General features: G+C 35.0%; 1 protein-coding gene across 2 annotated transcripts in view; it reads right to left on the bottom strand.

The window, feature by feature from the left end:
* Positions 1-22500, bottom strand: part of LOC118766506 (protocadherin Fat 4-like) — a 362146-nt gene that overhangs the window by 25281 nt on the left and 314365 nt on the right. For both annotated transcript variants that reach the window (XM_036509891.1, XM_036509892.1), the window contains one exon: positions 337-510. In XM_036509891.1, coding sequence (XP_036365784.1) covers positions 337-510 — 174 coding nt within the window. The remainder of the gene's footprint in view (positions 1-336; positions 511-22500) is intronic.

Below are 22500 nucleotides of genomic sequence, written 5' to 3'. Positions count from 1 at the left end.
TTATTATAATAATAATAATAATAATAATAATAATAATAATAATAATAATAATAATAATAATCGTATTTTGTCTTTCAGTCCTTTGTGGCAGACAACATATTTTATGGATCGCGGTGGATGCAGTCATCAAAACCACTTCCTTTATGAATCTGTGTCAAGAAGAAGCAAACACTGCGAATGATAATGATGATGATAATGATGATGATGATGGCAATAACTATTATATTTATAGACTACACCAAGTTGTGTTTTTTACGATGGAATCTTTTCTTTCAGAAGTGAAGTTAAATAATGAAATACGTTAAACCACTACAATTAAAATAAAAATATACTTGCTGTTAAATTGAAATGAGGACGTGTTTCACAGTCAATAGAACCAGGTGTGTTTACTGTGATTTCTCCAGAGACAGAATTAATGTCAAATAATTCACTGTTATTTCCGCTCAGCTGGAATTTTACAGCTTGGAAGGCAACATTATGATCCGAGTCAGATATAACCATTGGGGTCTCCTGTCATTTAAAATAAGTGAAAAATATATAAAAATATGCATAATAATAAAACAAGCTATAAAGCTGTCGTCAACATTTCTCTTAACATAAATACAGCTGTGTATAAATATGTTTACATACATATAGGTATGTATATATGTGTGTCTGAGCATATATATATACACACTCATGCACACACACGCACACGCGAGCGCATACATATATTTTAGGAACAAATTTCTTTTCTTCATACTTAAATACCAAGTGCAGGTAAAGTTTTATCTACAACAAAATACGATGTCATATTTTGGCATAAACCATTCAAGTAATTTATAACGTTCGTTGTTTTCATTTGGCAAAGATAGATCGAATTTGTCTGAGGAAAGCAATTATCTTGACCACCTTATGAATAAAGAAATTGCTTAAGACTCTTTGTGTTCGTTAATGTAAAAATAAACCAGGAATAGAGCATTAAACTAAATATAGGTAAACTAATACGCAGAGATGGCTTTTAATATACTTACTATTGTAGGAATCAGGAAAGATGTTTTCTTTCACAGAGTGTTTGTTAATTAAGACTGCTCTGTTGGATGTTATTTCAGACTTGCGTTCCATTATCAAAAATAAAGACAATTATCTCGAGTTTGATTATTTGATAGAAATAGTCAGAGATCGACTATCAAATGCAGTGTTCAGAAATTGCCAGCGTTCAATAAATTCGTATCATACGGTTAGCAGATCGAATACCTTATGATGAACCTACATGTTTAGTACCTCAGACATACAGATAACTATACATTTTGCCCTATCTATTCTTATTGGAATTCATCATGGACTTTATCCTCTGATGAATGTTATAAATGTGGTAAGTTCGTCTTTATTGATACCAGCTGGTCGACTTTTAGTTCAAGTCCTCTATAATAGAAATGCTGACTGTATGTTCAATGCGATCAATTATATATACCTGAGTTATCTAACTTTTGGAAATAAGTACCAGATTACGTGGGAATGTTACTTGCGATAGAACAGCATCATATCTTAATTTTTTTTCATGAAATTATAGCTAAACACTTGTTCACTAACTGGGAAATTGGAAATATTGGCATTGTTGTAGTGTTTAGTATGAGAGATATTTTAAAATTAAAGGTGACGAGGTTGCCTCGTGTCCTTATTTTGTTTAAAGACAATTATCGTTGGTATTGTTGTTGAATAGATTCGTGCTGCAGAATAATCAATCAGGTGAAGCATAAGATGGCTATCATTAGTATCAACAAACTCTCAAGATACAACAAATTTGATTTCTCATTTTAAAGATAGAGATTTTGCTGAGAGATTTGACATTGTGAGCTGGTGTATAGAGCTTTATAAAAGTTATCTCGTTTGATTAGGTGTTTAAAGTTTTTCTTTACCACATCATTAATTGAAACCCACAGAGAAACTTTGACAGTTTCTAAACCGTCATCAATTCTATTTTGTAATATTTACCATCGGCAAAAGCTACATTCTGCGATATCCACAATTTGACAGGATTTCGACTGCGGTATACACGATTAATCAAAGTGCCAACCATTTGTGCGGAACTGAAATGTCAGTGTACTTAATTCTCCGCTTATGCTTATTAATTACTGCCTTAAAGACAATAGATAGTTAGAAGCATTTAGAAATAGTCTCTTCCATCAAATATGCAATTAAAGTTGTATTTCTCTCTTCTGATTGAACTCGTGGCAGAAATAGCCACATTGCAACAGATTGTGTTATCCATGATCGTAACTAATTACTTTCCTCAGCTGTTATTTAACCCCACGCAGTGTATTTACGACGACGTTAACCAACGTGACCGTTTGTTTTATAAGACAGCAGGATATGATTTAAAGTAGATTTGGCTGGTGTTTTTAGCAGGTCGATCAAACTGCTTAGTGATCTTTTGCATTGGCTCGTTGTTCTCTCTCGTGAGCTTTCACCAGTTCTTACAAAAAGCGAACCAACCAACCGATCAATACTGTTTCATATGCCATATGTATGATTAATGATTTTATTGGCCGATGTTCGTCAGTTCGTCTGTAACTGCTATAATTAGTTGCATGCTCTTAAAGCCTGCATGTTAACAATGAATCCCAGTGTTGCCGCAAGATTACACAATTTACAATACAAACTTTCACCTTATTACAAATAAAACCAAATCAAATACATTTCTAAAAGAAAAAAAAGTTAGCTAGAGGTGCATAAATCAAGAAATACGGATCAGGGAAAAACAATCTGCTGGTGTCGTTTTGACAAATAAAAACAAACAGCTAAAAATACGTGTAGCATCGTTTATGCATTCGTGCTTGTCAAAATAATATAACTCTTTTGATCGTTTTTATTTATTCCTAAGTCGGTTCTGATTGAACAAACTTATACTGAAAAGAATTCCAACCACGGCCATTTATTAGTTTTCTTTAGATATAATGTACCTCTTATTACATTTCTCAATGTATTTCTTATCTAAGACGCTTGATTATAGTCTTTAGGATATTTAGCTGCTATTTTCAGCAGATCAGATGACCACTAGTAGCAGCTTTTCCCGCTGGCATCTTTATGATCGTTGTTGTTGGTATTCTTAGAGTTACTTAAAAAAAAAATCAAAACAAAGATGGTCGATCGAATGAATACCCGAGTGATGACTAAGATGACTAAATGATTCATCCATGAAAAGCAGCTCTAACCTAAATCCCACAAGTCTAAATTCTTCAAATACAAACGACCAGTTTAGTGACGAATACCTTTTTGGCACTTATGAACTTAACTTAAACGTAGCTTCTCAGCTGTAAATAAAGCGCTCTATCTTTTCCCATATTTTTAGTCCAATAGAAAGAAAAACCGAATTGCTGTTATTTAATTTTACGAAACCATGAGAATGACATTATTGGGATTGTGATCTTGCAGTCATTTAATTATTCCGAACCAGTGGCGGAGCAAGGATTCTCAGCGACAAACGTCGGAGATCTTCTGTTCGTGCTTCGTTGCTAATAAATTTTATAAATATATTTCTATTATTTAAAATCTATTTTCATGTACTACCATGAATGTAATATTACACAAATTTGGATATTTACAATATTCACAAATTTAGTTATTCAAATTTGGATATCTTTAAAATGAGAAATTAAATTTCCATATCTTTTAGATATAGAATTATACAAGAAAGTTCTGGAAAGAGCCAACTATCAAAGCATCGAATCGCTGATCACGAAACACTCTTCAATGGTCAGCATATGTTGCAAAAATGGAAGAGTCAAAGTTCCTGCACCAAGTCTTATTCAGCGAGCTCACTTCAAGGACAGAACCACGGGGATAGCTTCTTCGAAGATAGAAAGACCAACTCAAAAGAATACTAAAAGCCACTGAACCTAGCCTAAATAATTTGAAACATAAGTCTGAGACCGTACCAAGATGCGGTGATCCATCATCATAGGAACCAAAATCTTCGAAGCTACCAGAAAGGAAAAGGAAGAAATTGAACAACAGGAGAGAAAGGCTCGACAAAATCAACCTTGTTCTTTACCAACATTACCATACAGTCAATATCATTGATTCTTCTGTGCATGAAATGGTCTACATATTCTTTACATGCGTGTTCCAACATTTCACATGACTTTATTCATTAAAACTTATTAAATCTTCAAAACTTCTTATAAGTTTGTCGTCGTAATCTTGTGAAAGACAGCTCTCACGCACAAAATGTCAGCTTCTAAATCCTGTTTGCTGATTAGGTAAAAGTTATCGAGATTTAAACCGCTATAGAATTTTCCTAAAATTTCTATGGAACAAGTGAATAACAAAATCCGATTCAGCGTGAAAAATTACATTTTCATAACAAGTTTGAAAATTTTCACTTAATTTCAAAATGTCAAAAACTGTGACAACAAAAATGAATGCTCGTGAAATTAATGAGCAAGTGGTTGAGCACGCCACAGACACGTGTGCCCTTAAAGTAGTTCTCAGGGAGATTCAGCATGACACAGAATGTGACAAGGTGAACTGGCAGAAACGTTAGCACGCCGGGCGAAATGCGCAGCCGTATTTCGTCTGCCGTTAGGTTCTGAGTTCAAATTCCGCCGAGGTCGACTTTGCCTTTCATCTTTTCGGGGTCGATAAATTAAGTACCAGTTACGCACTGGAGTCGATTTAATCGACTTAATCCGTTTGTCTGTCCTTGTTTGTCCCCTCTATGTTTAGCCCCTTGTGGGTAATAAAGAAATAGAATGTGACAAGGGTGACCCTTTGAAATACAGGTACTAGTCATTTTTATCAAATAAGTGGACTGGAGTGACATGAAGTAAATTGTCTTGCTCAAGGACAACGTGTTACCGGGAATCTATTTGTAAGAAACAAATTAAAGCAACGGCAAAAACATAACGATAATAAACAACAAAACCATCAACAACAGCTGAAACATCTCGCACTGGAAAGTACTAGAATATGTTTCTAAAAGAAACGTTGGATTGTTGGTAAGGGCTTCGGCTCCACGTAATGTGTGGAGAATAAGTAGAAACCGACAGCGTCTACCACAACTTGAACTATTGGAATATAGTCGGAAATCACGGAAAACATGAAGTGAACTGATATTAGCTCAATTTAGAATCAAAGCTACATGGTTTGTGGGATTGTTAGCAGACTACTACTACTACTACTACTACTACTACTACTACTACTACTACTACTACTACTACTACTACACGTTGGTCTCCAGTTTTCTATTCAAATTGTAAGAGAGAAAACACAAACACACAGACACATCACTCATAAATTCTAACTGAGAATATTAGAGTTTTTATGCATAATTGTATTTCTTAGGCGTAGGAGTATATACCTGTGTGTGTGTGCGTGCGTGTGTTTATGAGAAGCAGCAGTTCATAGATGAATGCGATGAGGGTAAGAAAGGAAAGGTCATAATTCAGTCTTCTATAAAATATTAATGTGCTTCCAGCAAAGCACATTTCTTATCTCTCTTGATCCACAATAGGTGAAAACACTGTATTCATATGTGTTGCCTGAATAGCTATGGTGAGGTATGATTTTTAGCTGCGTATATTTTTAAAAAATATTGTTTCAATAATATTTATGTAGATAGCCAAATAGAAGTTATCTGTGACTAGCATTTACAACAATACTAATGAGTTACATTTCCAGCAGTCTGTACGATGGTGATGTAAAACAGAGAAAGTGTATGATAATAGTGTGCAGTGAAAGTTTTGTAAAAGATTTCCGCAAGCTTTACATGCAAGGATATTCCTGAAGTGAGAGAGTGTGAAAGAATATTATCACATATTGTAATTCTTCTGCACGTGTATATATATATATATATATATATATATATATATATATATATATATAGTAAATCCAAACATGAAAACAAAAAAGAAAACACAACAACGTGAGGACGTGGAACAAGGATAGCGTTATTGGACGCTCAGGAAAGGAAAGAAAGAAGGAGGATTTAACGTTTCGAGCGGAGCTCTTCTTCAGAAACATAGAAAAAGGAAAGACCCAAGGAAGTTCACCTTTTGCCGAACGACCTCCACAAATTATGTGCTTATAGTGATCAAATGTTCGGGCCGCACAATTAGCTCATCCCTTCTATTAAATCGACATTGCCTGAAGGGCTTGGGGTTAGTAGCCCACGCTGTTAGCCATTATGCTATATGCCCACGGGTATATGGCATAGTGGTTAAGAGCACAGGCTACTAACCTCAAGATTCCGAGTTCGATTCCAGGCAGTGACCTGAATAATAATAATAATAATAATAATAATAATAATAATAATAATAATAATAATGGCTTCTGATCTTAACTGATTGGAGGTGTTATCATGAACATTGTTTTGTCTTGGTATAAAAGATGAGTTACAGCAAATATTCTGCTCAATACCACAGATTTGCTTGTCAGTTGTTTGACCATAACCAGTTGAGCATGTCCCTTAGTGGCTGATGATATGTGCATCTCTGATCACGAGCAGAAGTAGTGGGGGAGCATCATAGCCATGTGTTGAGAGGGATTCTTTGGGGTTTCAATAATTCATCTCTGGAAACATGAGTGGTTCTTTCAACATCCTTAAACAACCCTTATTCAGGGACCTTTTGAGCGGGATGGGCTACTCAACCTGAAGAAAATTCTAACTGGGCCCAACCTGCAATGTCATGTGCTGTTTATCTTGATATGAGATCACCATGTCGCGCACATATGGTTGTGATGCATGTGCCTGGTGTACCCTTATCCGACGGGTAGTCATGGTGGGTATATTGGGCTTCGTATATTTTACCCCAGTGTCACTTTGATGGCATAAACTGCTCTCTCACTCAATAATAATAATAATAATAATAAGTAATATCGAAAAATACCTTAGGAATGAGAACCCATGTTCGAAATTTTCCCAAGACACCTGATGAAGGCTGGAGGGTATATCAACCGAAACGTTGTGTTAACAACAAACAAGATGACACATATCCGTCAAATGTAAATAATATACATAATTCCTCATCTCTTAAATATAGAACTGAAGTATATATATGTATAATGTTTGGATAGTCTTGCTGAGCATGTACAACCAGTGATGTGCACACAAAGGAGAAACAGCTTAATCGGAAAACACAATATATTGGACCAATAGCAGCCTATTTCTCCAGTAGCCATCTTGATACCCGTGTTTCTCTATTCGGTGTTTTAAGCCTGAGCAAGTCAGGCTTATGTTAGAAGCCTAGGAAACTTTAAGTCGCATGAAGCCGAATCAAATTGTTTTAAATAATAATATAAATAACTCCTAGTAAATATGTCGAGTGTGAAGACGCAATGGTCCAGTGATTAGGGCAGCGGACTCGCGGTCGGAAGATCGCGGTTACGATTCCTAGATCGGGCGTTGTGTGTGTTTATTGAGCGAAAACACCTAAAAGCTCCACGAGGCTTCGGCAGGGGATGTTGGCGACCCCCGTTGTTCTCTTTCGCCACAACTTTCTCTCACTCTCTCTTCCTGTTTCTTGAGTAACGCTGCGGTGGACTGGCGTCCCATCCAGCTGGGGAGAACACATACGCCACAGAAACCAGGAAACCGGTCCCATGAGCTTGGCTAGGCGTGAATAAGGGCGAAGAAAGAAGAAATATGTCGAGTATCTTTTTCTGCCTTTTGTCGACTTACATACATACAAACACACACAATTTACTCTTTAGGTAGCCATTTGAAGATAAAAATTAATTTGATACAATTCGGTAGATTAAAAAAGTACAACATATGTGAAAAACAAAAGAATATTAATTGAAGTTCATGTTAAGAAATAGAAATTAAACTGAATTGAAATGGTTTATTATTGGGAAGAGTCTATGAATTAGAGGAATGGTTTTCGAACGATTCACGATATTATCTGTCTGGTTGCGAATGGCGTCGATTACTTGAGAAGCAAAACTGAAAGTCTGCAAACTCAAATATGGAAAATGAATTATTCTAACAAATATAATACATGCATTAAACATACACGGGCACACACGCATACCTACACGCGTGGGTGTACACACACATACACGTCTTTATTAAAATAATCCATTTTCTATTTTCGTCTGTGTAGACTTTCCGTTTCGTCTCTTCAACAACTGACGCCATTTCCGTTCAAACCGCTGATATTGGGCAGCATTTAAAATATTCTTCTTAATATGCAGACACTTCTAAATAATACACCATTTCAACACAGTTTCATTTGGGTTTTTCAAAATTATTTTTAATTAATACTGTTTTGTTTTTCACTTATATTTTTTTGTGTATAACCGAATGATTTATCATCAAATGGCCACTTAGAGAGTAACTAGCATCATATTTACATACCATTCAGCATCTTTTTATTCTATTTATACAATGATCATAAGTAAATTCTACAGCACGATTTTGTTATTTCTTTTGTTTGGCATTAATAATACACACACACACACGTACACACATCAATGCTGTGAGCTGGCCGAGACGGTATACTTAGCTGCATCTATCCGATTTATTACGTTCTGGGTTCAAATTCCACCGCGGTTAACTTTGCCTTTCTAATGTACTAAGATGGTAAGCTGGCAGAATCTTTGTCCTCATCTTGTTTGTTGATATATCCTCCAGCCTTCATCAGGTATCTTGGGGAAATTTCGAAGGTATTGAACTCGGAATCTTAGGGTTAGTAGCCCGCGCTCTTAACTACTACACCATATGCCCGTGGGCATTTATGGAGTGAATTTTAGGGGTTATAAATCTAATATTTTCCTATCCTTCCTTAATACCGGTTCCCATATGTCATTCATATCTACACTTGGTCTGCTTAGGAGGCTGTTGTGCCCCAGCACAGGTGCTGTTTCTTTTAGCTTTTGCATTTTCCAGTGGTGTTCTCTGTCTATTATTTTAACTTCATCCCACAGGGGGAGGTGGTCTCCATTTTTCATACATGATCAGCTATACCCGATTTATCAATATTTCCTCGTGTCATAGCTTTGCGATGCTCGTCTACCCTTATTTTGAGGGTGTGTGTGTGATATGTTTCGCCTTTGTATAACCTACCACAGCTGCATGGGATGGAGTACACGCAGTCTTTGGTCATATTCTCTTCTATAAGTGGTTTTACTCGGAGGAGATATTTGCGCAGTGTTACTACACGTGCCATATTCTCCTGATTTGGCGCCAACGGATTTCCAACTCTTTCAAATGCTATGCGCGGAGTTTCGTTCAATACTGATGCAGAATTGTGAGCTTGACTGGATCAATTTTTCGAGTCGAAATCGCGTGATTTCTACCAACGAGGTGTTGAAAGTCTTGTTGAACGCTGGGAAGAAGTTGTAAACAACAAGGGTGAATACGTCATTGATTAATTAGCTGTTATGTTTTATTAAACCTTTTAAAAAATTAAAGTTAAAAAAAAAACGGCGCGAAGTTAGTTGCCAACCTAATAGATAAGTGAACTTAGATTGGATATTTATATCATCACTCTGTTATCATTTGCCTGTTTTAAGATACACCTTCGAATTATCCTCTATATTCGGATGTAAAATTAGCCCAACGAATATTAACTTTGTGGTTACCTTATACACATATCTATGAAATAACTATCTAATCGTACTCCTTTTTGTTGACTCTGTCTTATTCATTATATGTATATATATATATATATATATATATATATATAAGGTTGACTACAGGTTGCACACACACACACACTTATATATACATATGCGCTGACTACAGGTTGCATCGCCCCTGAATTTATAGACGGGAAAATTTCTGAAACTGGGTTGTTTGTTAGTGGCACGAATGTCGATGTGTTGGCTGAATGCTGTTTTTCTGTATTCCCTAATTTTGATCTGGTATTTATGTAACGCCATCCTTTGATGTAGACTGTTTTTGGGTTTGGCCTATTTATTGCAGTCATGTTAATACAGATATTGGGTTCTTTGAAGCACATGTGAAGTTGTTTTTCATCGTAAAACGTTGAAAGGGCCTCAGAATAATGCTCACGCACATATTAAAAACGATATGTTCAGAACAGTCACTACTCATGAATTTATTCAGAACAATTCTAGTCACTACTATTACAACCACAATGGTCCACTTTTAGGTCACTTGACCATTTAAGAGGATTCCACCAACATCCTACTACTGTTATACCACCTACGCATTTTTAGTATTCTTTCTCTTCTTTTCCTACCCCCTCTTCATCTTCTTCTTCTTCTTCTCCTCCTCTTCTTCTGCTTCGCCGCCTCCTTCGTCAGCTACTACTGCTGCTTAAACAATCAAAACCAAGAACTCATATCAAATATTAGGACTGCTATTATCTGCTACCAAGCCCTCACAAGAGTGAAAGAGAGAGAGAGAGAGAGAGAGAGAAAGAAAAAAGGAAAATGTTTTTGCATTTGAAAACTATGGAAATATTTTTTAAAAACCGTTTCATTAAATTTTTACACAATTTAATTATTTTTCATGCCTTACTCTTAAGTTGAAAATGTCGCAAAGACTGAAACCGGCATTAAAATGTTCTTCATGATAAAATTATTTTAGCCTTTTCTACCTTGTCTTATTTTCCTTATACATATCAACTCGAATGTTCCTTTTCAATCTTCTACACACACGCACACACATATATATATGTGTGTGTGTGTGTATCTATATCAAACACACACACACATACGAATCAGTGGGCAAAGAAAAGCAAAGAGCACTCAACACATTTAGAAGGAGTTACATGCATTTTCTGAAACAGTTTGATCAGCCTCCATGCGACTTAAAGTCATGACAGGTCATTTTGTGTTGCCCAAAAATATTAGTTGCTCAGCGACACCAGATCGAATTCTCAGCGACACCAGAGGAATTCTCTCTCTCTCTTTCTCTCCCTTTCTATCTCTCTATTTGTACATACACATATACACCTGCATTATGGTTATATCACCACAGACATTAACGTTTTGCGAATCGACATTGATGAAATGTGTATTAGCCTAAATTTTGGATTTTAAACCAATTGTCTAAAACCTTTAAACAATATTTCTGTCTGTCTGTCTGTCTGTCTGTCTGTCTGTCTGTCTATCTATCTATCTATCTATCTATCTATCTATCTATCTATCTATCTATCTTTTCATTTCTCTTTTCTTTTGTTCCTTTTCCTTTTCTTTTTTTATTTTTATTGTATTTTATTTATTTATTTATTTTTGTTCTTTTCTTCCCTTTTACGATCCCTCTTGATCGAAAACCTACGCCACCCCTTTTTTTTTGTTTCTTTTGTTTTTTGTTTTTTTCATCCACCAAAAGAAAAGCTCTACCTTGTAACTTGTCCCATCTGTGTGCAGCCCTGTGTGGCCAATAAAGAAACTTATCTATCTATCTATCTATCTATCTATCTATCTATCTATCTACTTAAAAGCGCACGTTCGTGTGTTTCTGTGTGTTTGGAAGATTTATAGGCAGAGGATGAGAAAGAGTAAGAGAGGAAGTAAGATGTGATTCTATATAAAACTCTAAGAAACGACCTTTATGCATACATTTTCAAAACAGAATATATCGTGGTTTCCCCCATTCTTGTACATGTTTATTTGTACGAGCGTGGGCGTATATGATTTTCCGTGTGTATGCATGTGTTTGTGTGTCTGTGTTTGTGTACGTGCGCGCGTGTGTGTTCGTGTTTGTGTGCGTACTGGAGTATATGTGTGCTTGTGTATGTGTATTTGTATATGTGTGTGAGTATATCCCAGAGTTCGTCTGTTTGCTGCTGTGCAGGAATTAATGAATACCTCGTGTTGTAACCTGTTAGATGCGGGTAAGCCTGAAGATATGTTTATATTGGCATTTTCAAAATCCGTATTCAATCTCTATACTTCAAAATATGAATGTTCGCATAAAAAAAACAATAATATATTACGTTTGGTGAATAATAACATCTTACAGGAAATTGAAAATTCACACAAGATCTCAAACCATCAATGTAAAAACGGATTAAGTGGTATTCATCATCCAAAATTCCTATCAAAATAACTTGTGAAAATTACTTCAGTACGATTATTATCCAAATTTCTTTTCTAAGTTTAGATTATTTACATGAATTTTTACAAAATTGACAGAAATATATATATATATATATATATATATATATATATATATATATATAATATATATATATATATATATATATATATATATATAGGGAGAGTTTACGAAAAAAACGAAAGACGAAGACTGGTGGTGTACAAAACAAACAGATGTTTTAGTATAACGCTCAGGAATAGAAAAAGTCTTTTACGTTTCGAGCCTACGCTCTTCTACAGAGATGGACACAGAAAAAAAAACAAGGAGAGAAACAAGGAGAGAAAAAAATGTGTGTAGTGGCTAACGATCTATCATGGCGACTGTAATAGGATATACTCGCAGAAGAGCGATTATCTGATCCAATAATATGGCAGAACGTGTAAAGGATGTTTTAGATTATGAAATTGACATTTTTTTTATATCGTATAACAAACAGCTTAAATTTAATACTTCATTGAGAAAAAAAATAAGTTTAGAATATAATAAAGTTAGGAATTGCTTGGCTTTCAAGCTTAGAATCTACGCTTTATGTGTATAGCAATGTATATCGTGTTGATTAATCCATAATCCAACCAATGTACAATCAAATGCAGTCTAGCTGTGACTGTCCAACCCTTTGCTTGGACATTTGTGTAGTTGACAGTATTATGTAACGTATCCTGCCTTTAAAAGCCAGATTATCAGCTAATGATTAACTATTGATAGTCTACTGTCGGATCTTACGACATAACTTAATTATCAACACTCCATTGCATCCAGCTTTAAAATGAAGCTGCAGGCTGACTGGATAATAGTGAGGTTCACTATTATAAGAAAAATATGTATTATAAAGGATTTCACAAGCTTGTACAGCTTATTATTCTAGGGAGTTTAGCCTAATGTTAAATTATCTTTATTTTTCACTCAAACTCCTTATGTGCCCTGGTGTTAAATTCCTATGTGTATTTTTAATGCGTTTCACAAGCATTTCATTAGCTTGTACAGCTGTGTCCTTTGGAAGCTTCTAGTAGCTGGTCGGCCTTCTAGAAATAACAACCAAAACTATGCTGCTACACCATACTGTATTAAATAAATTGGGATCTACCAGACAATGTAGCCTATGATGTATTAAAAGAAAAACAAGACAAAGCAAAAAAACAAAAAAGAAAAGAAAAAAGTATAAAAAACAAAAGCAAAAACAGGGATGTTCAGTCAGAACTGATTGGAAATGATACGAACAACAACAACAAATACGAGAACAACAACAAAAAACCATGACAACTACAAAAACAACCACGACAATAACCCCCTCCCCACCACAGCAACAACAACAATAGCACATCTTGTGAGATATCATAAGCTCTAGTTAGTTTGATTTTCTCCCGATATTCTACATGAAAACTTGATCTGCAGTGAATTATATCGCCTATCAAAAATAAAACAACAAAAACAAAAAGCAAGCAAACAAACAAAAAGATAAAAAATGAAAACCAATAAAACAAACAAACAAACAAACAAAAACCCTACAGTTACTTTTGACTTCGATGATTATATTGCAGTGGCGACACACATAAAACACTTTACCATCTAAGAATCACCCAGAGAAATCATTTTAAAGTAGGAAAAAATAAGATATATATATATATATATATATATATATATATATATATATATATATATATATATATATATATATATATATATATATATAAAATAAGTTATATATAAAATAAGTTATATAATAAGAAAATCCCACATTAAATTCAGTTAACTGTATTGAAATTGAAAACCGTCCAATGGCTGAAAGATCGATAAGGCACGGATAAAAATAATTTCATTTTATAAATTGATATCATTATAAGAAAGTTCATGCTGCGTTTATTTAATAACATAAACACACGCATGCATGCCCATAACACACACTAAAATACACTCATAAATTTTGTACCGGGGAACATAAGAATTTGTGTAAAAAATAGAGGTCGGATCTTTACCTTTTGACCTGCAGATTTAAAAAAACAATTTTTTATGACTATACACTTTCAAGCTGCGGTCACTGGTAGAATGTGTCGTATAAAACATCTTTTGCTCTGAGCATTCTTGAGAAAAACATATTTACGAAGTTATTTCACGTTAAAGTTATAGTATTTCGGTAATTTCAACCAATCAATGACGTGTATTCAGCTGAATAAAATTACTGCTGTTGTTTGTCAACAACTATCGGTGGTGCATTTTTCGTTTGTCACTGTTATTTATGACAACGTTTGTCCGTTTGTACTGGTTTTAGCTTTAGGATTAGGGTTTTAGGGTTAGGGTTTTAGAGTTAGGGTTAGGGTTAGAGTTTCAGGGTTAGGGTTTTAGGGTTAGGGTTGTCATAAATAACAGTGACAAATGAAATATACACCGCCGGAAGTTTAATTCGTTCTCACAAACTGTCTCCTCTCGGGATTATCTCTTTGTACATTTCTTACCCGGTAATCGTCAACTTGCTACAAATTATAAGAGTGGCTGTGTGGTAAGTAGCTTGCTTCCCAACCACATGGTTCCGAGTTCAGTCCCACTGCGTGGCACCTTGGGCAAGTGTCTTCTACTATAGCATCGGGCCGACCAAAGCCTTGTCAGTGGATTTGGTAGGCGGAAACTGAAAGAAGCCCGTCGTATATATGCATATGTATATATATATATTTTTTATATTTGTATTTTTATTTTGTATTCGTATTTTTATTTGTATTGCTTTTACGTCCTGTTCTTGTCACATTTTTTTTCATTCCTTGTTTTACCCCTCTGTAAAGGAATTTTATTTAATTTTCTTGCAGGAAGGACCGGTCCGGGGGCGTGTTCTGTCCTTACCTTCGAAACACGCATGGAGTCGAACCGGGGACAGCTGATGAAGAGAAATGTTCCTTGTGTTGTTTGTCTTGTGTTCTGTTTTTTCGTTGTTAAAAAAAGGCCGTTCCCTTGTTTTTATGTTTTCGTTTCTCGTTGAGTTCTACGTCTATTTGTGGTGTCCTGTACTCACATATATATATATATATTTATATATGCATGTATATATTATACATGTAGATGTAGGTACGTACATATATTATGTATTACTCTTTTACTCTTTACTCTTTTACTTGTTTCAGTCATTTGACTGCGGCCATGCTGGAGCACCGCCTTTAGTCGAGCAAATCGACCCCGGAACTTATTCTTTGTAAGCCCAGTACTTATTCTATCGGTCTCTTTTGCCGAACCGCTAATGCATATATTTTATTTATTAAATTATTGTATGACTGAGCGCCCTCGCGTCGTTTCGTTTCATTTCTTTCCTTTCTCCAAGTAAATTTATATATATATATATGTATGTATGTATGTATGTCTGTGTGTATATGTTTGTGTGTCTGCGTTTGTCCCCCACCAACATCGCTTGACAACCGATGCTGGTGTGTTTACGTCCCCGTAACTTAGCGGTTCGGCAAAAGAGACCGATAGAACAACTACTAGGTTTACAAAGAATAAGTCTTGGGGCCAATTTGCTCGACGACTAAATGTGGTGCTCCAGCATGTCCGCAGTCAAATGACTGAAACAAGTAAAAGAGAAAAACAGCAAAAAAGTAGATCTTTTAAATTAAAATTTCATTTTCAATCTAACATTGTAATTATTAACCTTTACAAAGTACGTTGAATTTTTAATTTAGATTTTAATGATAGGTTGTTTCATTTTCTTTTTTTCAAGTTGATTTATACATAAACTGATCAGAAACCTAATTTAGAAGTTTCCGATGTTTACTCTTGTCACAGCCTGTTTTCTGTAAATACAAAAGGAATTTTGCTTTACGCTCTTTCTTCGCTATCTATAAAAAATGTATAATGTTTGTCGTAAAAATTGTTTGTTTTCAAAAGCAGATGTCTGTCAGGGGTTACAAACGCAATTGTATGTGCAGACTCTCTGTCTGAGATGCAAAGAAAAGTTTGAATGGTTAAGTGATGCCAGCACTTGAATTCAATATAATTCTATTTTGCACTCTGGAGGTATGACAACTTCTAAAATATGTTTACGATTCTGTTGCAAATTCTTTTCAAATAACTCCCTGTTGTCTCGAAGAAAGAAAAATAAACTGGATATGTTTTTCCTGATATAGAAAAGCATAGGGTAGTCAGAGTTACGATGACTTTAGCTCATTGACGTATGTGAGTGACAAACTCCTGGAAGGTAAACAACGATAAATGCTTAAGAATGAGCGGCCGGGGTTCTAATATTCCACAACGACAATTTTTCTTCCTAGAAATAGAGATACTGTCCATAGCATTTTTTTTTGTGAGAATGAACGAGTGCAACAACTTGCTACAACTAGAAATTAATGCTCAGTTAGAATCGGTATAGGTTAGTAAAACGGAAGAGAGAGAAAAAGAGAAAAGGAGAGGGAGAAAGAAAGAGAGAAGTTGAAGAGAAAGAGAGAAAGAAAGAAAGCGAGAAAGAGAGATTTGAATTCAAATATAAAGAGCAAGAACTTCCTAACAGTGGCCCATACCACCGAAGTTTTGGGGGAATGTTACACAAGGTATACCAATGAGATTCTTTAAACCAACTCTGGGTAGATGGAAAGCAAAGTCGGACTTGACGTGACTGGAACTGACAACATACTGGACTATAACTGCATTCTTGCAGGCCAGTTCGTACGCTTCCTCCTTTAAGGCGGCGACAGAATCTTAAGCATGCCGAGCAAAATGCTTAACAGAATTTTGTCTGTCGTTACGTTCTGAGTTCAAATTTCACTGAGGTCGACTTTGCCTTTCATTCTTTCGGGGTCGATAAATTAAGTACCAGTTACACACTGGGGCCGATGTAATCAACTTAATCTGTTTGTCTGTCCTTGTTTATCCCCTCTGGGTAGTAAAGAAATATATATCACCATAGACATTAACGTTTGGCGAATCGACATTGATGAAATGTGTAATGACCTAAGTTTTGGGTTCGATAAATTAAGTACCAGTCAAGCACTCCCTCCTCCTCCTATAAATATTGTGCAACCATCTCTTTCTTGGTCTATCCATGCTGGTTGATTCTTTCCCGTGACATTCTGATCATGGGTCCATCGTACCGGAGTTGTGACCACCCAATACGAAGTAGCGGCTCAACCTGCAGAGACTTTCTAATCTCCAAACTATGCAGCTTCTCGAGTATCGTTACACCAGAGATCCTTTGGTGGAGGTATGTAGCTTAGTGGTTAGGGTGTTGGACTCATGATCGTCAGATTGTGGTTTCGATTTCTGGACCGGGTGACGCTTGTGTTCTTGAGCAAAACACTTCATTTCACGTTGCCCCAGTCCACTCAGCTGGCAAATATGAGTGATGCTGAGACTGACCGGCGTCCCGTCTAGTTGGGGAATATATACGCCATGTAAACGGTATGAAATGAGAAGATCCTTCGGAGGAATCCCATTTTGGGCGATTGTATTCATGTTCGTACACTTTCGATCATTACCTAACATTCGTGATCATGAGTAAAGATAGGTACTAAGACTATATATTTGAGTGTATGTGTGTGTGTGTGTGTGTGCCCGTGGTTCATAGCTTAATGTTTAGGGTGTAAGATTCTAGTTTCGATTCCTGGACAGTGAAAGTTGGCGCTTTAACATAGTTCATCTCTTCTGAGAATCAAATGTTGGAGATGGCGTACTACAGTACAAATATCTGCAATACTGGCATTCAATTAGGCCTCCTGCCTCCCATCACTTATCTCAATGATGTTCTACTAACATGCAGAGTGTACCGAGAAGACTTTCTTGAGAGTCTTCGCAACACTTACTCTCATTCTGGTCATGCATCACTCCTAACATCGAAAACATAAAAACTAATGAAGTACTATCTCGTAGACAGAACGTCTTCAAATGCGAAAATTGTAACAAAATATCCCATCTTTTTTAATAAAATTTTTATTGAATTCTATATTAATAAAAGCTTCTGACAGTACGGAATCAAATCAAGTAGAAATTTACTTTTGAGTATAATGAATTCTAACATTAGTATAAGCTAAAAAATTTTCAGGACGTAGGTTGATTAAATAATTGTATTTGACTGCTATTTTTACCAGCTCAATCACAGAAAAAGGAAAGGTTCGAAATCAGTGTATACAGAAATTTGATAAATAAATATAAATATATATATATATATATATGTGTGTGTGTGTGTGTGTGTGTATATAAAGTTATATAAATAAGGATAAGATCATTAATTTAAAATAAAATAGCGATCCTATCAAGTGGTCAGCATGGAAAAAATACCCTTCAGAGGTAATAATTATTAAAATTATAAATTAGGGTATCTACGAGATACCACCATACTGAAAATAGCAGCCATGATTTGACTCTAAAACCACCTTAAGTGTTCATATAGCAACATGGAGAGAAGACAAAAAGACAAGATGAAACTAGTAAAATATTACTGGATAATTCCAGATCCCGGATTTCTGGCTTTGCATTTAGGAATGCTTTGCCTCATCAGTGGAATACACACAGAAAGAAACATAAATACATATATTTTCTGTGTGTATTCCACTGATGAGGCAAAGCATTCCTAAATGCAAAGTCAGAAATCCGGGATCTGGAATTATCCAGTAATTTTTTACTAGTTTCATCTTGTCTCTTTGTCTTCTTTCCATGTTGCGATATGAACACTTAAATAAGTACCAGTTACGCACCGGAGTCGATATAATCGACTTAATCCGTTTGTCTGTCTTTGTTTGTCCTTTATATGTTTAGCCCCTTGTGGGTAGTAAAGAAATAGGTATTTCGTCTGTATTTACGTTCTGAGTCGACCTTGCCTTTCATCCTTTCTGGGTTGATAAATCAAGTACCAGTTACGCACTGGGGGTCGATGTAATCCACTAATCCCTTTGTCTGTCTTTGTTTGTCCCCTCTAGGTTTAGCCCCTTGTGGGCAGTAAAGAAATTAGAAACGTTAGCACACCGAGCAAAATGCTTAGCGGTACTTCGTCTGTATTTACGTTCTGAGTTCAAATTACACCGAGGTCGACCTTGCTTTTCATCATTTCGAGGTCGATAAATTAAGTACCAGTTGCGTACTGGGGTAGATCTAATCGACTGGCCCCTTCCCCCAAAATTTCAGGCCTTGTGCCTAAACTAGAAAAGACTACTTTATTTACATCATTTACAATTGATGGATATTTATCCTCATCTTGTTTGTTGTTAACACAACGTTTCGGCTGATATACTCTCCAGCCTTCATCAGGTGTCTTGGGGAAATTTCGAACCTCAAGACACCTGATGAAGGCTGGAATGTATATCAGCTGAAGCGTTGTGTTAGCAACAAACAAGAGGAGGACAAATATCCGTCAATTGTAAATAATGTACACAATTCCTCATCTCTTAAATATAGAACTGTAGAAAAGACTATATCTCTACTAAAAAAATTATTGTATCTACTAGATTTAGGAAAATGTCTAATGTAGAGAACAATACCCTAGCAATTTTAGCTGATACTTGTAATCTGAATACCGGATTATATCGCAAAATACTACCTTTATAAGACTTATTATTCGGTTTAATGTAACCGTTACAGTACATTGTAAAGTCATCACAATGGCAAGTTAGATTTTTTATTTCCTTTTAGATTATTATTACTTCCATCTTAAGCTTTTTATCCTTCTTTCTTTTTCCCTCTTTCACTCTCCCCTCTCTTTCTCTTTACCTCTTTCCTTCTATCCTTCCTCTGTCTCTTTCCTTCTTTTCTTCTCTCTCTTTCCTTCTATCATTCTCTTTCCTTCCTTCTATCTTTCTCTCTTTCTATTTCCTTCCTTCTATCTTTCTCTCTTCCTGTTTCCTTCCATCTTTCTTTCGTCTCATTCTTTCTTTCTTTCTCTCTCTCTCTCTCTTCTTTCTTTCTCTCTCCTTCTTTCTTCCTTTCTCTCTCTCTTCCTTCTTTCTTTCTTTCCTTCTCTCTCTCCTTCTTTCTTTCTTTCTCTCTCTCCTTCTTTCTTCCTTTCTCTCTCTCCTTCTTTCTTTCTTTCTTTCTTTCTTTCTTTCTTTCTTTCTTTCTTTCTTTCTTTCTTTCTCTCTCTCTCTCTCTCTCTCTCTCTCCTTTCTTTCCCTATTTTCTTGCTTTCTTGCTTTCTCTCCCCCCCTCTCTCTAATATTTTTGATCGAGTTTGTATTTTCCTACTCTGACTTTCGCTTTGGGCGAACAGGGTCTTTCGCAAGTTACGACTGAATAAACGATGGAATTAGCACATCCACCATATATAAGATTCCTGACGTAGAATCTAACGATAGAGGGGAAATGTCATAAAGGGAAAAAGAAAGTAAAGAGAAAACGAGAGAAAAATAGACAAGAAAACTGAAGAGAAAAGATGAAAACTAAGAAAATAAAGGGAGTAAGAGAAAGAAGGGGAAACGAAGGGCGTGTTTTGATGGGGATGAATTAACTGGGCGACTTTTAGAATGGCCAAAGAAATCAATGGAAGAATTTAGTAGAAAAAAATTGCATTAGATGAATGATCTTTGGAACCAATGACATTTAAAATAAGAAAAAAAAATAAACGGGAAAATAAAAAAAAAGTAAATAAAATTACATGATAAATTTTATGTCCTTTTATTTATTTTTTCACTGTCTTTTTATTTATTATTTCTATTTTTTCATTCTTCTTCGACTTCTCTTATAAGCCGCTGGTTCCAAAGTTCATTCATCTACTCAACTGCATTTTTTACCATTGAATTCTTCCATTGAATTCTTTGACTATTCGCTCAAAATTCCTCACTCCTCCTAGCGAAATACACTCTTCCTTTCGTTTGCTTCCCTCCTTCCTTTTCTTCATATATTTTACTTATTTTCTGTTTTCTTTTCTTCTTTCTCTTCTTTACTCTCCCTTTGTCTTGCTTTCTCATTCTTCATGTTTCATCCCTTTTCCTCTTCATCTCATCGCTTCTGTTATTCTGCACGACAGGAATCTTATACACGTAGATATGCAAATTCTATCATTTCTTCGGTCGTGACTTGGCCTAATATCTTGTGCACTCACAGGCGAAACTCAGAGTTGCAAGAGGCTGTCTCGACCAAATATATATATATATATATATATACATACACACACACATATGCATATATGTATGTATATATATATGATATATATATGTATGTATATATGAATATATATATATAATATATATATATGTATATATATATATATATATATATATATATATATATATTATATATATATATATATTACATATATGTATATATTACATATATATATATATGTATATACATACATGTATGTATATTATATATATATATAATTGATCTCTGCAGTGTATTTAGCGCCATTTTTCCGACTGTTCTGTCAACACTGAACGAATATCTATCTATCTATCTATCTATCTATCTATCTATCTATCTATCTATCTATCTATCTATCTATCTATCTATTTATCTATCAATAAATCTATTTGTCTATCTATCATATATGCATACACATACATACATACATACATACATACATACATACATACATACACACATGTCATACCGCTTCAGCCTGTGCGGATGTTATCAAACATAGAAATTCTCACGTGTATATTTGAACATCATAACCTCGGATCTAATATTTTGTTGAAGTCAATTAGTTTCCCCGAATAGAAAGCTACACTATAAGAAACATTAGGAAAGTGATTGGCAGTCAGGGAAAATGTATGATATTCCAATTAGTTTTAGCTAGGAGCTAATTAACAACCAGGCACAATAACCATTCTGTTATATTACCAACTTCCCTAATTATCTTCCCGCACATTCAGTTTCAGTTTTACGACACTTTGGACAACGAGGATCCGGACGCTGGTGACAATGTGACTGACAATAAGGATCGTCAGGAAGAGGACAAGGATACTGGTGGCACTTACGATGAGTAAGTAAACATAATTATATCACTAGCGTGTGTGTGTGTGTGTGGGTGTGTGGTTGTGCCTCTCTCACACAAAACAACCTTTATCTCTCTCTCTCTCTCTGTCTGACTGTCTATCTATCTATATAACTATCTATACACATTACATACATATATGTACATACTTACATATATATGTATATATATAGTATTAATACGAGGGAATATTATTCCAAACTTACAGGGGAAAATTCAATTTAGAAATACTAAATCAAATTTCACAAAATATAATATATATATAAATAAAATAGCAAAAAACCCACCTTTTATCAATTCAATAATGAAAAATTAAATCATATCATTTAGAAAAAATACATATAGAAATATTAAATATAAGATAAAACATATAACAATGATTAAGTAATGTGCAAAATAATAAATAAAACGTATATATTTGGTATATACATATGTATATATGGGCACAGGACGTCAAAGAAAGTAAACAGCATGAAATACGAAATACGAAAACATGAAATATGAACTTTTTTTGCGAACAACAAAAGAAACAAATGGAAAATAAGAGAAG

This window comes from Octopus sinensis, linkage group LG16 (genome assembly GCF_006345805.1).
Source record: "Octopus sinensis linkage group LG16, ASM634580v1, whole genome shotgun sequence".
Taxonomy (NCBI): Eukaryota; Metazoa; Mollusca; class Cephalopoda; order Octopoda; family Octopodidae; genus Octopus; species Octopus sinensis.
Note: the sequence above shows the minus strand (reverse complement) of the source record. Positions and strands in the feature narration are given on the sequence as shown.